The sequence below is a fragment of the Coregonus clupeaformis genome, chromosome 6 (assembly GCF_020615455.1).
Source record: "Coregonus clupeaformis isolate EN_2021a chromosome 6, ASM2061545v1, whole genome shotgun sequence".
NCBI lineage: Eukaryota > Metazoa > Chordata > Actinopteri > Salmoniformes > Salmonidae > Coregonus > Coregonus clupeaformis.
This window is the reverse complement of record NC_059197.1, coordinates 53,213,714-53,225,879: the sequence shown is the minus strand read 5'-3', so window position 1 is coordinate 53,225,879 and position 12,166 is coordinate 53,213,714. Positions and strand designations below refer to the sequence as shown.

General features: G+C 43.0%; 1 protein-coding gene across 1 annotated transcript; it reads left to right on the top strand.

The window, feature by feature from the left end:
- Nucleotides 1-582: 582 nt before the first annotated feature.
- plcd4a (phospholipase C, delta 4a) lies at nt 583-12,073 on the top strand. Its single transcript, XM_045216956.1, has 15 exons — nt 583-607; nt 2,364-2,522; nt 3,411-3,639; nt 3,889-4,018; nt 4,239-4,473; nt 4,716-4,917; nt 5,120-5,264; nt 5,996-6,148; nt 7,573-7,746; nt 9,758-9,914; nt 10,212-10,328; nt 10,485-10,663; nt 10,797-10,929; nt 11,068-11,217; nt 11,345-12,073. Exons 1-15 carry the CDS (start codon nt 583-585, stop codon nt 11,434-11,436), a joined length of 2,280 nt encoding a protein of 759 aa, XP_045072891.1. The 3' UTR covers nt 11,437-12,073.
- Nucleotides 12,074-12,166: the final 93 nt, after the last annotated feature.

Genomic DNA, 12,166 nt, shown 5'->3' with positions numbered 1-12,166 from the left:
ATCAAATCACATTTTATTTGTCACATGCGCAGAATGCAACAGGTGTAGACCTTACAGTGACATTTTTACTTACAAACCCTTAACCAACAATGCAGTTTTAAGAAAATCTCAGTGATCCAAAATCCAAGAGAATCTCAATGATCTCAGGGATCCAAGAGAAAATTGTGTGAAAAATGACACTTGAGAATTTGTGGGTCAAATGTCAGTTTCGTGAGAATGACCCATAGAATTGGGGTAAATTTCATTTAAATTCAGTAAATTCAAGAAATGTCATTGAAGCCAACAGGGCACACATCACAGGCTGAGAGTCTAATCCAAAAACTGCTCTGGCAAAGTCAGGGAGTGATACAAAATATGTATTATTTATTTATATCAAGTCTGCTGTAGTTTGAATATGACATTCTAAGTATTGACTTCACAGCACTGTGAACTATCATTTGGTTGTAAAATATTACAACTTTGCTTTCATCCTGTCTCATCCTAGCACCTATCCTCTCTTCACACATTCTGATGACTTACCATACAATGTATTGTCAACCTTTTTGCTGGGCAGAAGATGGAAAAAGCTTAAAACAACCATCAATGGCTTCTACGGGAAGCGGCCTGCGTAAGTTTATTCTTGAGACTTAAAGTTGGATACCAAAAATATAAAATATATGCATATTGATCAAAATCAATAAATGTATCAAAACAATACCCACTGGACCCCCACTGGTTGAATCAACGTTGTTTGAGCGTAATTTGTCAATGTATTGTGACGTGGAATCAACGTGAAAATACATTTGATTTGAAAAAAGTCCTCAACCAGTACTGTTTTCATCTCATTTCAACCAGCTTTGTAAACATTGAAATTAGGGTAAACTTAAACTTAAATACATTGACTTAACCTCACTAACAGGTTGCTACATCAATCTAATTTCAACATAATCATCAGAACTGTGTATATGTTGGAATTGCGTTGAAAATTCCACATAGAAACGTAACAACTATTTTAAATTGTATATTCAATTGGGTGGTTGAAATTATGTTGAATTTTAGATTTGATTAGACATTTTATTTGACCTTGTTTCAATGTTGTAGTAAATGTAGTAAAATAGTATGTTTGAATCATTGTCATGCTATCAACCTAAATAAAGAGGTATGTTGAAATAATATGTGAAGACAAAGTCCAACGATTTCTGCCTGAACAGTGACTCCTACTGGTATATGAGGGGTAATGCATTTCAGTGATAACGAGTCTACCATCCAGATGCCTACCTCTATGTACCCTGTTCAGCTTTGGAAACAAGCTGTGTTTGTTTCAGCTAAGCTATCATATCAACACATTTTGACATTGATCAGCTTCCATATTCATTTGCGTTGACTACCTAAATAACGTTAAATAGTTTAAAGTTACATTTACATCATTTAGCATGTTTCCACTAATTTGTATTTTTACCAATCACATCAGCTCTTTTTCAGAGCTAATCTAATTGGTCAAAAGACCAATTAGTGAAAACAATTATCAGAATTGGGCAGCCTGTGTAAATGCAGCCAAGTGTCCTTTGTTGGGCAAATCAGATGTCAATGTAGCCTACATGAACTCAACCTCACTCCGAATTGACTTTCACATACAGCTCGTGTTCGAAAAGTTAGAGGAGTTACTTTAAATTATTTAACGTTATTTAGGTAGTCAACGCAAATTAGTATGGAAGCTTATCAATGTCAAAATGATAGCTCAGCTGAAACGAACACAGCTTGTTTCCAAAGCTAAACAGGGTACATAGAGGTAGGCATCTGGATGGTAGACTCATTCTCAGTGAAATGCATTACCCCTCATATACCAGTAGGAGTCACTGTTCATGCAGGAATCGTTGGACTGTGCCTTCACATTTTATTTCAATATACCTCGTTATTTAGGTTGATGGCATGACGTTGATCCAAACATACCATTTTACTATCAACATTGAAACAAGGTCAAATAAAATGTCTATCAAATATGAAATTCAACATAATTTCAACCACCCAATATATATTGAATATAGGATGAAAATGATTTTGAATGTTTCTACGTTTTCCACGTTGATTCCACGTCACAATACGTTGACAAATTACGTTCAAACAAAGTTGATTCAACCAGTGTGTGCCCAGTGGGTAGTGTGTATGAATCTATGGGTCTGTACGAGACTGAGATGGATGTCCTGTTCACTTAGACTGATCCCAGATCTGTACGAGTTGACAAGACCGCACAAGACAAGACAGCACAAACAGATCTGGGACCAGGCTACTGTTGACTGGTTGCCATTATGTATGTCAGGACAGGACAGTTATCTGGTCCTTGACTTTGGCCCCTGACACTGACTTTCCATAATGTGTCTGATCAGGTATCCAGGGGGATGACAACCTCCAGTCCATGATCGTTGGCACGGTGATGAGGAAGATTAAGTCTCGCACCTGGAAGAAGCAGCGCTACTTCAAGCTGCAGGAGGACTGCATGACCATCTGGTACAAGTCCAAGAAGGCTGGGAACGCCCACTCCACATGTGAGTAGTGACATTTACATGCTTAGACAAAGTTTAGGCAACGTTTAGACAACATCACCTACTGACAGACACAAATTGTCACATTTGATACTTATTATATCACTGTCCACATCAAGATTATGTTCTGCAGAAGGCGATAAACTGAGTGTACAAAACATTAGGAACACCTTCCTAATATTGAGTTGCACCCCCTTTTCCCCTCAGAACAGCCTCAATTCGTCGGGGCATGGACTCTACAAGGTGTCGAAATCGTTCCACAGGGATGCTGGCCCATGTTGACTCCAATGCTTCCCACAGTTTTGTCAAGTTGTCTGGGTGTCCTTTGGGTGGTGGACCATTCTTGATACACAAAGGAAACTGTTGTGTATCAAGAGTGTGAAAAACCCAGCAATGTTGCAGTTCTTGACACACTCAAACCGGTGCGCCTGGCACCTACTACCATACTCCGTTCAAAGGCTCTTAAATATTTAGTTTTGCTCATTCACCCTCTGAATGGCACACATATACAATCCATGTCTCAAGGCTTAAAAATCCTTCTTTAACCTGTCTCCTCCCCTTAATCTACACTGACTGAAGTGGATTTAACAAGTGATACCTGGTCAGTGACACCTGGACTCACCTGGTCAGTCTATGTCATGGAAAAAGCAGGTGTTCCTAATGTTTTGTACACTCATTTGAGTAATTTTGTTGTAGCAGGGGTCTAGTTTTATCATCACTGAAGTGAGTGATAATATTGGGCTATAGGGTTCACCATGTACCTAAAGACTTTACTTATTCCTTTTAGCCATGAGTGGAGCAAATGGCCTAAAGAAAACCTAAGGAGATAGCTAAATACCTAAAGAGATACCTAAGTAGATAGTATTCAGCTTTTCTTCTACCTTTCAACAGTCTCTGTGAGTGACGTGGAGACGGTGCGTGAGGGCCACCAGTCAGAGGTTCTGCTAAGCATCGCAGACGAGTTTCCCCCGGACCGCTGCTTCACCCTGGTGTTCCGTGGTCGCCGTGGCAACCTGGACCTGGTGGCAGACTCGGCGGATGAGGCCCAGTCCTGGATCAAAGGCATGAGGAAGCTGATCGAGAACCTGGAGAACATGGGCGAGAGTGAAAAGCTTGACCAGTATCCTTTCTGACAAGCTAAACCAATCAACCAATCAATCAAAATGTATTTACAAAGCCCTGTTTATATCCACAGTTGTCACAAAATGCTTTACAGGAACCTGGCCAAATACGATACATAGTCCTAGCTAGTTTGCTTAATGAAGTTAAGAAGTGCACTTTACACATTTATAGCAGAGTAGCGTTTGGGTTATAGCTCCTATAGGTTTGCTGTAGCGTGATGACGTTTTCCCTTAAGCGACATTCCCAGGTGGATCTGTGAATGGTTTAAGAAGGCTGATAAGAACAACGACGGCAGAATGAACTTCCGGGAGATCAGGGTCCTGCTGAAGATGATGAACGTGGACATGAACGAACATCACGCTCACCGACTCTTCATGGTAAGAGCCCTGAGATCATCTTAATAAGGCCGTATATCTTTGGTCCTTGTACATTGCTGGTGTCTGTTGAGGCATGGTATTAAACAGGTTTTCTCTATCCCTCCCTATTGTTCCTTACTAAACCGCCACCTCTTTTGGAGTCCACTGACAAAAGATGGTGCTCTTTTTCAGTTGCCCAAACTGAAAGAGCCCTGAAGACCTTTCTCCATTTGATCCACAGATGGCAGACAAGTCTCAGACGGGGACTCTGGAGGATGATGAGTTTGTCCTGTTCTACAAGATGCTGACCCAGAGAGAGGACGTTCTCAGGGTGTTCCAGGACTACTCTGGCGATGGACAGAAGCTGTCTCTGCGGGACCTGGAGGAGTTCCTGAGAGATGAACAACTAGAGGAGGTAGACGGGGTTCAGCAGCTGGCCATGGAGCTCATCGAGCGCTACGAACCCTCCGACACAGGTAGTACTGACCTCTGACCCTGGCATGATTTGTGGCTATAGCTGACCAATCACAGCCTACTAATAAATCAGGTCAATAACCGTATCATCAGCTCAACATCATGGCCAAGCAGTTCTTGTTATTTCAACCAAGAACCAATATATTTTAATGAATATCATGATGGTTGTAATGAAAAATATAAATATATAGTTTGAACTGATAGCAAGGTTTTCTTGTTTGTCTTTGTTTGTTGTGTTCCACAGCCAAGATGCTGAAGGCCATGTCTATCGATGGTTTCCTGATGTACCTGGCGTCGGCTGAGGGCTCCATCTTCCACCCCAAACAGCAGAGCCTGTACCAGGACATGACCCAGCCCCTCAACCACTACTTCATCTCCTCCTCACACAACACATACCTGATGGAGGACCAGCTTCGAGGACACAGCAGTGTCGAGGGATACATACGGTATGTACACTATGCCAGTGGAGGCTGATGGGAAGGCTTAGTAGGCCGTTCTTGAGAGAATTTGATCCTTTGTTTTGGAAAATGATCTTGATCTCTGTCTTGAGATGATTTATGACACAACTTTTAGAAGACAGAATCTGAGGGATTGATCATTGTCTCTGGGACAAAGTCCAAAAATGCAAACTTATTTCTTCTTCGTTAGGGCTTTGAAGCGAGGCTGTCGGTGTGTAGAAGTAGACTGTTGGGACGGTCCCAATGGAGAGCCTATCGTCTACCACGGACACACTTTCACCTCCAAGATCCTCTTCAAAGATGTTGTGAACGCACTGGGAAACTATGCCTTCAAGGTATTTATTTATTCATTCAAAACTGTAATGACAAGATTAAACCTCTTTGTATGGTATGCTTTACAGGTATTCTCTGCAGTATCATGACAATAATGTTTACATTTCAGTACAGAATACAGGGGTGTTTTTAGCTATTCAGATCCAATCATTGTGAAGCATTTTCATGGTCCATTTACCAGTGCAGTACTTTGCACACAGGAATCCATGAACTTGCAGTATCAACACACTCCTCACTCAGCACCTCATTATATGTGTATGAGTCAGGAGGGGGATCATTCCATCATGATATCCCAAAGCCACAGCCCTTTCAGAAAGCCGAGCTCTCACACAGTAAACCAGCACATGACCTGCCTGTCAAAGACTTATCCTATTTTATGCCAAAACAGTCCTCCGTGCCGCCAGGTTCACGTTGTGTGCCAGGGTTTCAGGGCCCTGGTCAAAAGTAGTGCACTGCATAGGGAATAAGGTGCCATTTGGGACGCACCACTGATACAGGTCAGCCCAGAATATAGTGGATAGACTACATAGAGGGTGCCATTTGGGACGCACTCTCTGTCTGTCTGCAACTGAATGGCGGCTTGGGCTGCTCCATGCGACCCCTGTCCTGTCTGCCTAAGTGGAGAAGCTGCTGGTGTATAGAGACCGGTATAGCAGGTATAGCCTTTCTCCTCACACTGATAATGCTGCAGTCCAGTGTTGAATTATTCACTCCCCCCTTCCTCCCCTCCCAGGTGTCAGAGTACCCGGTCATCCTGTCCACCGAGAACCACTGCGGTGTTGAGCAGCAGCGAGTCATGGCCCAACACCTCAACACCATCCTTGGCGACAAGCTGCTGAAAAGCACCCTGGATGGAAAGATACCCGTCAGCTTTCCTTCTCCTGAGGTGAGGCCGGCACCAGGCGCAGTAGGCAGGTTATCTGCTCTGATCTGACTCTAATCACGTCATGGCAAGGGCAAACGTAGCGTGATGATGGTGGTGGTGGTGGTGGTGATAGGACAGAATTGTCCCACAGAAATACAATTACTAGAACGGACATTACTATTCCAATTCAAGTCAGCGTTCTGCAATGTGTGGACCGGTGGCCATATTGAGTGTACCCATGTCAAATTGCCATGGTCTGAGGGGCTATTTTCTATAGGTTTGTATTGCTGTGCTGCGCTCCACCAGGCAGCCAAATCCTGCTGTAGAGCAGAGCTTCTCAAACACAGTCCTGTGGCCCTCCCTGGGTGCACGTTTGGTTTTTTGCCCAAGCACTACACAGCTGATTCAAATAATCAAAGCTTGATGATGAGTTGGTTATTTGAATCAGCTGTGTAGTGCTAAGGCAAAAGCCAAAACTGAGTTTGGCCCAGGACTGAGTTTGGGAAACCCTGCTCTAGGCTACCTGTCGCCCTCAACAAAACACTTTAGGTTGGAGTCAGTGTACAGTACGTACATTATTAAACCAGTTTATCTTGTTGATAGAATGCCTCAAAGAGAATTGTTGCCAATGCCAGTTAGAAGAGCACATTCATCAGAATTCACACAGAATGTCAGATTAAGTTTTATAATCACTGTTTTCTCATATTAATATAAAGCTATAAAACAGATTGACCTGCCCAAAAGTTCCTTGTTCAAAATCGAAATGTATTCCAATACATTACATGTAATCAAAATAATAATGAATACTCATTTGAGATATGCAAATACTGAATATGTGGCAGAAAGCAAAAATAAATAATGCATATATTTGACAGTTTTAACATAGAACCCAGATGAAGCTAAGAGCGGGGGGCCCCAGGACCGAGTTTGGGAAACCCTGCTGTAGAGTGAGTGACCTGTAGGTTCACCTTCACTCTCTGCCTTGCTAACTTTCTGTCAGTGCCTCCCAGGCCATATGATCTGTGCTGTAGCATGCAACACTGGCACCGTGAATTATTAAAAAGCCACAATATTGTTCCCTCCTGTCCATCCCTCAGCATTGAATAGAATATGATTGATTGTTCTCTCAGCCTTTCAACATTGTATTGGGCCTGACCTGCAGGTCCATGTAAGACAATGAATGCAAAGACTCTACATGCCTGCATCTCAATGCAAAGACTATGGTCTGTCTGTGCATGATGTATATTTTTTCTGCCTCAGTGATTGTAGTATACTGTGCCCACAATCATCAAGTATGCAGGTGACTCTAAATATCTATTATGTTACATTATCAATATGCAATAGAGAGATAGGTTGAGAGAGAGGTGCAGTCGAGAGGTTCTGAAACATGCCCTTGTACGATATCCATTCCCTGGTGATGAAACGACCATGGTTCTAACTGACAGGAGTTGAAGGGGAAGATTCTTCTAAAGGGAAAGAAGATCGGAGGTCTGGAGGAGAGTCTGAACGGGCTGGTGGAGCTGGAGGACTCCCTGACAGGAGAGGTGAGCGACGAGGACGAGGCGGCTGACATCGATGAGGACAACCTCCACAGCAACAGCCTCCGACGCACGGCCAAAGTAGGCTACTGGTGTCTGTGTGTGTCTGTGTGGGTAGGGGTGTGGATGTGTGTGGGCGGGGTGTGGGGGGGCGTGTGCCTGTGTGCGTGATTGTGCATGCTTGTGACAATGACGAGGATAACCTCTGCAGTGACAGCCAAGGTGGGCTACTGATCCTCGGCCGGAGCTGTCCGACCTCTCTCCACTTCCTGTAACGTAGACGAGTCAGGAAGCAAGTGCAGTTAGTGAGTTTAATGACGAAGAACACTGAACGATACAAAACAAGAAAAGCGTCTAAACATGGAAACATAAACAATATTACCTGGTGGGTGATAACAACAGAGTGCTATATAAAGGGGAAGTAATCGGGAGGTAATGAAGTCCAGGTGTGCCTAATGAGGCGCAGGTGTGCGTAAGGATGGGTTGCCAGGACCGGTGGTTAGTAGACGTCGAGCGCCGGAGAGAGGGAGCGGGAGTGGACGTGACACTTCCTCTAGAGTTCCACCTGCGAGACGTATGTCTGTGTCTCTTGTCTAGGGTTGCAAAGATAGGGTATATTACTGGACACTTTCAAAGTTTACCAGTAAACTGCCAGAATTTTGGTATCTTTCAAGGATTTTATGTAATCTATCAAAAGAGATCCAGCGGCCCTTTTGGGTACTTCAGATTATCACAGGTGTCTGTAATTATCTTTGGCCTTCTGTGTGGACTATCACATGTAAAATATAGGAAATAATTCAATAAGATGAGTTGCAGAGTTAATTGAAAATAATGCCATTGTTGAATAGATGCTTTTTTCATTAATTACATTTAAAAAAAGTATTCAAGTATAAATTACCAAAGTTACGATAGCTTGCCATAGATTTTCTGTTAATTACCAAAATTACTGAGGATTCCGGTAACTTTGGTAAATTACCGGTAGCTTTGCAACCCTAGTCCTGTCACTAAACTCTGGGCCTGCCTGGATGTAGTCGTATATGTTTCACTGTCACTCCTTCTCAACTCCATCTCCCGCTCTCATATCCACTTAGCATAAGACGTGTCACTCACTCCTCCATTGTCCCTCAATTCCATTAGGGCGAATGTGTATAATCTTGATCTGCTGATGTGTTGACTTAACCAAGTTATAACACTGTTATAGGACTGATACTGTCCAAGGGTTGCATTCTCCTCTGACATCGCTCATGAAAGACACATGGGGCTATAGCCAGGGACTAGACACACTGAGACTCCTAACGGCGGAGAGAGAGAGAGAGAGAGAGAGAGAGAGAGAGAGAGAGAGAGAGAGAGAGAGAGAGAGAGAGAGAGAGAGAGAGAGAGAGAGAGAGAGAGAGAGAGACCATTAACAGATGAGATGGAGTCCATTTTCATCCTGTAACATTGATTCTCTATGTTTAATGAAAAGCATAGATTAGAATGGCATACTAGGGTTGACATGGTTTGATCAATATGGTAATCAGGGGTAAAGCCAGAAGTCTACAGGGCAGTGAGCTCTGCGATGCCCTTGGCCCTGGTGTAACTGACTGATGACAGACTGTAGCTCAGAGTCTCTGTTTGTGTTCGGCTCCGGATTAGCTTTCCTATAGAGGCAGCCCAGGTGTACACTAGGACTGGGAGACCAGATTGCATTGCTAATTAGATTGGCCTTGTGCCCGCCTGCATACCTCAACCTTACGGTCATCGAAGCCTGATTGGCACTGGCAGACCTACTGTGGTTGGCTTCATAGTGAAGTATCACTTACCCCATATTGGGGTTGTCTCAGTCCACTTGCTGCTTTCACCCATGGCTAGCTACACTCCACTCCTCCTCTCGAACTTTACGAGTGCCACGTTGCTCTTATCGCACAGCCTTGTCTATTGTCAAAACGAGGGTTTTACTGTAAATATCCAATCCTCCTAGTGCATTTTTGTCCAAGCCATTGCCTAATTTATATGTAGTTGAATTGAATGTAGCCTAGTAAGGTCAACACTCCAATTTTCCCTCTGTGGATCAATAAAGTTTATTCAATTCAACTCTCCTTCTTTTCCTCAGAAATCGAAGCAGCGTCTGTCAAAGGAGCTGTCAGACTGCGTGGTTTACTGCAAGAGTGTCCACTTCAGCAGCTTCAAGCACTCCCGCATCCACTCCAAGTTCTACGAGATCTCCTCCTTCACAGAGTCCAAAGCCCGCAAACACTTGAGAGAGGCAGGTGGGCCCTGAATCCCTACAGTAACTCATGACATCATCAGTCCGGGTCAACCACTCACTTACTCACTCAGGACAGTTTGTGTTGTTCTGTTTGGACCTCAAAACAGAAGCCAAAAGTTGTTGATTTACTAAAAGGAAATGTTGTCTGATGAGTTAGATTTAGTCAGTTATTCATTCAGAGGCAAGTGCCGAAACAGAGGCAGAATGACTAGAAGACACAGTGCTTTGTCTGTCTACTGTTCAATAGCATGGTTCCTCAAGATCATCTCATGTATGGTTAACTGCCTGTCTCTTCCAGGGGAAGAGTTTGTGCATCACAATGCCAGGCAGCTGACCAGGGTTTATCCCAGTGGCCTCAGAACAGACTCCTCCAACTTCAACCCACAGGAGATGTGGAACACAGGGACTCAAATAGGTGAGGGGCGTTTTAGGATGTTCTAAGGCATGACACAATGGTTAAACAAAAGATCAATTTTCAATTTCCAAACATGACTTTGTGAAGCGAGTTAAGCTTATTCTTCTGTTCATTCGGATCGGTTGGTTCATTTCTCTGTTTTCCTTGTTTCCTCAGTTGCGTTGAATTTCCAGACGGCAGGGGTTGAGATGGACCTCAACGATGGACTGTTCAGTCAAAATGGCCGCTGTGGCTACGTCCTCAAACCTGACTTCATGAGGATGTCAGAGATGAGGTTCGATCCTGAGGTTCCACAGAACCGGGACGGCTACCAACCACTCAGTCTCTGCATTCAGGTACAAATAACAAACTGAGACCTACCTAAGACACAACCTGAAAAACTACAGAAACCAAGCGGAATGCTAACTTACCTATCTGACCTCAAGCTCTCTCATTGTGTGTGTGTATATATTTGTGTGTGTTTTCAAGGTGATCAGTGGACAGCAGCTTCCCAAAGTGAACATCAAGGAGAGCTCTGTTGTGGACCCGTTTGTGAGAGTGGAGATTCATGGAGTTCCTCTAGACCAGGCCAAGCAAGAGACCAGATACATAGACAACAATGGTACTATACACACCCATTAAATCCCAATCACATAAATGCTTATAATGTGACTTTTTACAGTAATGTTGATACAAAAAAGCAGTATACTACAGTATTCTATTCTATTATTTTATATATTAATGGATTGTGTTTGTTCAGGGTTCAATCCGGTGTGGTATGACACTTTGCGGTTCAACATCCATGCGCCTGAACTGGCCCTGGTACGCTTTGTGGTGGAGGACTACGACAAGGCGTCAAGGAATGATTTTGTCGGACAGTATACCTTGCCTTTCTCATGTATTCAGCAAGGTAAGGCTCATCCATGTATTCTGCCTCTGTATTTAAGCATTCTCATTAAATAACCTCCTAATATGACAGTAATATGTAATAAGATGGGATCAATGACCTAATACGGCTGTTTTACTCTCTTTTCCAGGATACCGTCACATCCACCTCCTGTCTAAGGATGGCACCAGTATTCCTCCCGCCTCCTTATTTGTACATGTTAGAATCACTAACCTTGTATGAGCTGAACATTAGAGATTCCAGTCGCTGCTTACCTCTCTGGCATTTACAAGACTTGTAGATGGAACAACTGGAAGGTGGAAGACACTGAAGGTGGAAGACGGGACTAAAAGAGAACAAACCATCACTCATAGTTTTACTAGACAGTTTTGACATTCAAGAGCTAGTTTCACAAACTATGCAACGAATACTTCCTGTAACTACTTCCTCAAAATAGTATGTAATGTTGTGCATATACTAAGCCAAATGTTTTTTGTAGGTATTAATGTACTTTTAGAAAGTATGATTATGATTTGTGTGCTTTTCACTTGTGATCTAGATTTCTATATTTATAGTGTGTATTCCCAATTGGATGTATTACTGAAGAACTGGCTCTGGGATGATTCTGCTTTTCCAACTCTTTCATCAAATGCTAGTCAACTACACAACTGTACTTGAGATTATTTTTTGTTTTGTTGCAATGATATGTAGTGGATAAATGTGCCACCACTGGTCAAGAGTAATAACACATTTCAACATAATTTCAGTCAGTCTTCTTATACCACACCACAGTATTTTATATGAACCAAGCTCCTCAAGAACGTAACATTGGTGAGGCTGTTTGGTTAGAGTTGCTTAGCCTGATGTAGCCTAGGCTTACTGTAGGACCCATTTCCTCCCTAATTTGCCTATTGGCAAGTTTTGGTTTAAAATGGGTCATGATGCCAATAAAAACTAATATATTCCATTCCTC